Source organism: Leopardus geoffroyi, chromosome X (assembly GCF_018350155.1).
Source record: "Leopardus geoffroyi isolate Oge1 chromosome X, O.geoffroyi_Oge1_pat1.0, whole genome shotgun sequence".
Taxonomy (NCBI): Eukaryota; Metazoa; Chordata; class Mammalia; order Carnivora; family Felidae; genus Leopardus; species Leopardus geoffroyi.
Genome location: NC_059343.1, coordinates 21374774 through 21382237, shown reverse-complemented (window position 1 = coordinate 21382237; position 7464 = coordinate 21374774). Strand labels below are relative to the sequence as shown.

The 7464-nt window shown below is 39.6% G+C and overlaps 1 protein-coding gene across 1 annotated transcript; it reads right to left on the bottom strand.

Moving 5' to 3' along the window:
• Positions 1-4023: 4023 nt before the first annotated feature.
• LOC123595059 (vomeronasal type-1 receptor 90-like) lies at positions 4024-4981 on the bottom strand. The gene has a single exon (XM_045472240.1). The coding sequence runs from the start codon at positions 4960-4962 to the stop codon at positions 4036-4038; it is 927 nt and encodes a 308-aa protein (XP_045328196.1). The 5' UTR covers positions 4963-4981; the 3' UTR covers positions 4024-4035.
• Positions 4982-7464: the final 2483 nt, after the last annotated feature.

Here is a 7464-nt window from a genome sequence, read left to right as displayed (position 1 = left end):
AAGCATGCCAGGCAATTAAGGAAAGTGTTTGCAATGAAAGATAGAAATCAAATAAAACAACAGGGAAAAAAGCCACTGGGAACAGAAAGCATGAAGGGAGATATGAGAAGATACTGTGACCCTGATCAATAATGGAATGCTAGCAAAGAACAAAAGTAAAAGAACAACAAAGAATGAAATACAATAACTCCTGGTTAGAACTAAGAAAATAATTCAAAGAGGAAGCCCATTGGGCCAAAGGGTCTAGCAAGGCAGAGACAAAGCAAAATTTGAATACTGTGAATGGAAGAGGGAAAAAATGGTAAACAAAAACTAAGAAATTCTACATGACAATGATGTGCCACCTGGTACTGTCTGTGGTCTCCTGCCTAGTGGGTGCTCAACAAATACTTTGTACATTAACAAATAAATCAATGAACGACTAGAGAACTTCAGGAGAAGCAACAAGCCATGTGCCACTGAGAAGCGATATGCTGGCACAGTAAATCTTTTCTGGAAAGCAATTGAGCAATATGTCTCAAAAATGCACAAGAAAGTTACCCCAATAATTATATTTCCAGGAATTTATCCTTGGCAAATACTCTCAGAAATGTAAGCAAATGTTTATGTGCAAAGATCTTCGCTGCAGTATCATTCCATAATCAGAAACTCAGGGAAATCTAAATATTCAGTAACAGAAGTTTCAGTAAATATATTGAATATACTTATACAAGTTAGTGAAACTCATTAAAATGTGATTTTGAAGGCCATTTTATGATAATATGGAAATGTCCCCAATGATGGGTGAAAATGGTAGGACACAAAAAGAAGTAAACTATATCAAGTTTGAAAATGTCAACAACTTCGAAATAAACTTTTGTTTAAACCTAACCCTCATATGGAACCACAAAAGGCCCCAAATAGCCAAAGTAATTTTGAAGAAGACCAAAGCAGGAGGCATCACAATCCCAGACTTTAGCCTCTACTACAAAGCTGTCATCATCAAGACAGCATGGTATTGGCACAAAAACAGACACATAGACCAATGGAATAGAATAGAAACCCCAGAACTAGACCCACAAACGTATGGCCAACTCATCTTTGACAAAGCAGGAAAGAACATCCAATGGAAAAATGACAGCCTCTTTAACAAATGGTGCTGGGAAAACTGGACAGCAACATGCAGGAGATTGAAACTAGACCACTTTCTCACACCATTCACAAAAATAAACTCAAAATGGATAAAGGACCTGAATGTGAGACAGGAAACCATCAAAACCCTAGAGGAGAAAGCAGGAAAAGACCTCTCCGACCTCAGCCGCAGCAATTTCTTACTTGACACATCCCCAAAGGCAAGGGAATTCAAAGCAAAAATAAACTACTGGGACCTTATGAAGGTAAAAAGCTTCTGCACAGCAAAGGTAACAACCAACAAAACTAAAGGCAACCAACGGAATGGGAAAAGATATTTGCAAATGTCATATCGGACAAAGGGCTAGTATCCAAAATCTATAAAGAGCTCACCAAACTCCACACCCGAAAAACAAATAACCCAGTGAAGAAATGGGCAGAAAACATGAATAGACACTTCTCTAAAGAAGACATCCGGATGGCCCACAGGCACATGAAAAGATGCTCAACGTCGCTCCTCATCAGGGAAATACAAATCAAAACCACACTCAGATATCACCTCACGCCAGTCAGAGTGGCCAAAATGAACAAATCAGGAAACTATAGATGCTGGAGAGGAGGTGGAGAAACGGGAACCCTCTTGCACTGTTGGTGGGAATGAAAATTGGTGCAGCCACTCTGGAAAACAGTGTGGAGGTTCCTCAGAAAATTAAAAATAGATCTACCCTATGACCCAGCAATAGCACTGCTAGGAATTTACCCAAGGGATACAGGAGTACTGATGCATAGGGGCACTTGTACCCCAATGTTTATAGCAGCACTCTCGACAATAGCCAAATTATGGAAAGAGCCTAAATGTCCATCAACTAATGAATGGATAAAGAAATTGTGGTTTATATACACAATGGAGTACTACATGGCAATGAGAAAGAATGAAATATGGCCCTTTGTAGCAACGTGGATGGAACTGGAGAGTGTTATGCTATGTGAAATAAGCCATACAGAGAAAGACAGATACCATATGGTTTCACTCTTATGTGGATTCTGAGAAACTTAACAGAAACCCATGGGGGAGGGGAAGGAAAAAAAAAAAGGTTAGAGTGGGAGAGAGCCAAAGCATAAGAGACTCTTAAAAACTGAGAACAAACTGAGGGTTGATGGGGGGTGGGAGGGCAGGGAGGGTGGGTGATGGGTATTGAGGAGGGCACCTGTTGGGATGAGCACTGGGTGTTGTATGGAAACCAATTTGACAATAAGCTCCATATATTGAAAATAAATAAATAAATAAATAAATAAATAAATAAATAAATAAATAAATAAATAAATAAATAAAAATAAACCTAACCCTCTCAGCCCCAATCCAGATGTCACACACCATTTTTCAATCTGTCTCCCTCTCTTTGCCTGCTTGAATCACGCATGATACCCCCATCCCTTGTTCTTCTGGATTCCAATAGCAATCTAACTGCCCTTCTTTTTTAAGCTTCTGGAAGGCAAGAATTACATCTCAAATTCATGCCTCCTTTCGTAGCCAGTAAAATGCCTTGCACACAAAGCACTCATCACTTATTTGTAAATTCAAAGAAAATTATTATATGTCTATTGCATGCCTCGAACTACTAAGAAGTTAAAAGAGCATACACATGGACTCAAGAGATTTGGGTCCAAAATTAGGCTGTGCATGACTCTAGGCACATTAACCACATTAGGCCTTAGGTCTAATTTTCCCCATAGTAAAACGAGAATGCCTTAGGTCAGCGTTCCCAAAGAACCTTAAGATGCAGATTCATGTACAAATGCTCCCAAGAAAGACGAAGGTTGGGGGTGTCACAAAGGGAAAAATCCAAACAAGGATGTGATCTCAGGTAAACTCCCAGCCTAACCCTGACCAGGGGAGCTCCAGTCACACATATAAAAGCTCCAACACTGCCCTACTTGAGTCATACTCAACACCTGTCAGTCATTGGCCAAGATGCCCTGTTGCAGGGTGGGACTAGGAGTGGGACCGTAACACTAAAGTCCCAGGCACTTCCTGCTCTGTGTGTCTGGGCAAAGCGGCTCCAGTAGTGCAAGTCCTGGCCATCCTTCAGAAGAAAGTCACAGGTAGAGGCCTTTAGAAGCAAAAGAACATAGAAGCTGTGGGAGGCACAGCATTCTGGGTAGAGGTCAATGGCCACTACAGAGGGTTTTGGAGTAGGTGACCTCTAAGCAAGTTTTCTGATTCAAATTTCAACAAGAGTCTTTTATATTTAATCTAGAAGATATAATCCATAAGAGACTCTTAGGGATTGAGAACAAACTAAGGGTAGATGGGGGGTGGGGGAGAGGGGAAAGTGGGTGATGGGCAGGGAGGAGGGCACTTGTTGGGATGAGCACTGGGTGTTGCATGGAAACCAATTTGACAAGAAATTAGATTTTAAAAATCTAAAAACAAATCTAAAAAAAAGAAAAGAAAAGAAAGGGGAGTGAGCCAGGTTCAACTTGAATCAATTGGGTTAATAGGATTTGTAAGAAAACAGTTATTCCTATTCCTAAGGTATCTAGAACCAAATCTCCCTATCCCTGGTATGAATACATTAGGTTATATGACAATGAAAATTAAGGTTGTAGATAGAAGGATGTTTAATAATTATCTGATTTTAAGGTCAGATTATGCTGAATTATCAGGATAAGACAACTATTTCACAATCTTCTCTAAATGTGGAAGGAGGAGGAACAGAAAGTGTCACAGTATGGAAAATGAAACTAGACATTATTTTTTCCCAATTGTTTTCTTGTTAATTCTTTCCCCAATAGCATAAAATGAACAATAGTTCAGCTATAAAAACACCTGTGAATTCTTTATCTGGCTTTCAAAATTTTATCTGTCATAAAATTAAAGCAAAAATAATCATTTTGGGGTATAAATATTTCACGAATAAGTAGTTATAAATTGATCGTAATTTTTCCACGTTTTTGAAACACATTTTTTATCCTTTTATCCAAACAAATTAACACCAATGCATTGACAGTGGCATACACATTGGATACAAGCTTCTGGAAATCCAGGATTACTGGGTCATATCTCCATAACACAGTTGCAGAGGAGGAGATAATGATGTCCACCCAGTACATGACTACAAAGAAACTCACCAACAGCAGGATAGTCTGGGTGGCCCTTCTCTCTGGGGAGACTCTTGAGGAGAGGCTGGAGCTGTGTAGCTGCTGGCACTGCCTCTGATGCCTGGACAAGAGAATCACCATATATGCACTAGAGAGCAGCATGGCACCTATAAAGAAAACATCCCTGGGTAATGTCAAAATGAGAAGTCGTCCCCTGATGATGGAGTGTATGGGGGAAACCGAGCAGTATTTACTGACATGCAGTAGATGGATCTGGGTCATGTTAGAAGCAGCAGCAGTACACAAGATGCACTTACTACTGAGAGACAAACTAAGAAACCATAAGACAATAAAAGGACGGAAGATACATTTTGTGCATTTATGTTTAAACCTGACCAACCAGGAGAGCACGGTGCTGATGATGAAGGCCTGGAGGATGCTCAGGAGGCAGGTGATGTTCATGGACAGACATCGTGTCACTCTGTTCATGCAAAATAAAGCCTTATATTTGAAATCGTCCAGAAAGTTTAGTGTTTCCAACAGGTCTGTAGACAACAGCACAGTGAAGAGTTTCATCATGTGGACAAATGCCAAGTGACAGATGATCAGGTTGGTGGGCTTAGGCCTGCGATCCAGAAGGTGTGTGAAGATGTGGAAGAGAAGGAGGAAGCTGTTGGCTGAGATTCCTAAGACTACTTGTAGATATTGTCGTATTTTAATAGTCATGTAAATGGAAGATGTGATCTTCATGGTCACAAAGAAAAAACATTTTTATCTGGAAGAAACAGGTCTGACATCAACAATATCGTTTACTTTGTTGTCATACTCATCGCCACATCACAGTTTTCATTGTATCCATATTACTTCACCCAATTAATAAGTAAACCTATGTTGTATAGAGTATTAGAAATACAATCTCTCTTAAATATGGAGAACAAACAGAGGGTTACTGGTGGGGTTGTGGGAGGGGGATGGGCTCAATAGGTAAGAAGCATTAAGGAATCTACTCCTGAAATCATTGTTGCACTATATGCTAACTAATGTGCTAACTAATGTTGCACTATATGCTAACTAACGTGGATGTAAAGTAAAAAAAAAAATAAAACTAAAAAAAAGAAAAAAAGATATAACTTAAATCTATTTGGGAAGATAAAATAAACATATATAAAATCACTGGATGCTAAGTCAATGTACACTCAAACATAAACACCATTCAGAAAAAGAGAAAATGCTAAGTTTAATCTGAAAGACATTCTAAAGGGGGTAAATCTGAGAGTTAGCCATGAAGGAAACATAACCTTGAACTGGGACCTCTTCAACACAAATCACTGCTTCCTGAAATCCTGAACAATAAAATCCTTCCTTTGAATCCAGCCTTCTCTCTCTTCACCTTCTTTCCCACTGAACTTGTATTTCAACTCTTTATGATATCCAGATTCTCAAATCCTCTTCCAACCCTTTGGTCATTATTTCCTCACTTGTTCCCTACACACACCTACACAGACGCGCGCGTATGCATCCCTGTATTTCTTTTTCGGTTTTTCCATCCTACAATGTTCTTCTTCCTTTCCCCAAGTTATTTAAAAAATCACAGTTCCACAACCAAACTTCCACAAACACTTCAGTGATTCTTCAGCTCATAAACTGCCTCCAACACCCACAAAATGATTAGAAACGATATGACAGTGTATAATTAATGTCTAAACCCTATGGTACTAAATTTGGCTGCTATGAGCATTTCTTCTTTCTCTTCAGCTAGGCTGTAATCCCCCAAGGGCAATGTATTGTACCCCTTCACACCAACTGGCAGAGATCTAGACAAACCACAGACAAACACGTGAGAGATGACATCTCCCCCCGATAAAAATAATGATTACCAAAGACAATCATACAACATAAACTTCACTTTATAAAATAACACATGAATACAATGCACAATCAGCTTGTGGATGCATTCTGACATATTACTTCAGGATGATAAAGCAGAAAATGAAAAAAAAGGAACTATCAAAAACATTTTACAAAATACACATCTTTAAATGCATCTTCAGGCTGATTCATTTAGGTGTTTATATGTCTGAGGATCACAGTTTATCACATTATTGTGATAAATAGTATTTTATGCACAGACATCTGGCTAGTAAGAAAAATATGAAACCTGAGGCACCAGAGTGGCTCAGTAGGCTGGGCACCCGACTCTTGATTTTGGCGGTCATGATCCCACAGTTTGTGGGATCAAGCCCAGCTTTGGGCTCTGCACTAACAGCACAGAAGCTGTCTGGGATTCTCTCTCTCTCCCTCTTTCTCTGCCCCTCCTCTGCTCTCTCTCTCTCTCCCCCCCCTCTATCTTTCAAAATAAATAAATAAACTTAAAAAAAGAGGAAACCAGGCAGCCGAAGGCATTAAGAATGGGAGGAAAGCTTTTGTGATATGGCAGGTGTCTGACTACAACACAGTGACTGTGTTCTATCTGGATGTCAAAAGCCGATTTTTTTATGTTCCCTACAGTCAGTCTTAGGAGAGATTTAAATTTACACCCTATAGAATACTGCCCAAAATGAGAAAAGTATTAATGATTCTTAGGAACGATGCTTCATATGCTACTGATTCCATGAAAATCTATTTATAAACTGAGAACACCTGGAGAAGACAAGAATGGGTTAAGCAGGGTACATAGACTAGATTATCTGGGGTTCATGTCTGCATATGGCAGATACTCCCTTCCTCAATGGTTCCAACAAGTGCTTCATAATCTGCACATTTCATTCTCTGCCTATGTCTTTGGTTCCTTCATCCTTCTACTGATTCACCTTTTTCCCCTCTGGCCTTGGAGCCCTGGATCTTCTAAGCCTTAAGCATCGTCATCTCTACCCCCAGCCAGGGCCACTTCACGGGCATTGGAATCACTTGAAACTCGGCTCCAGCTCACTGATTTCCAGCTCTGAGACTGCCTTCTCGAGTCACACTTTCCTGTCCTTCAACCTGTTACATCCCTCAATACTACCTACCTTTTTTTTCTCATTCCTCAGGCTCTAATGTTTTGCTATCCTCCAGGAAAAGGAGAATACATTCCTTGTGGTGATATGTGATGCCACCAAAATGTTTAATTGATGCAGATAATAGAATCTACATTTCTTCACTCTATTAGACAGCATTCATGTCTACCTAAACATGACTAATTTTTCTAAAGTCCAGTTTACTACATTATTTTCTTTTATGCCTCATATCTAAGAACTCTTGGCGTGAGAAGAA

Excerpts from the sequence above, each read along its gene's own strand:
- LOC123595059 (XM_045472240.1), bottom strand. The coding sequence starts at position 4,962 with ATGAAGATCACATCTTCCATTTACATGACTATTAAAATACGACAATAT.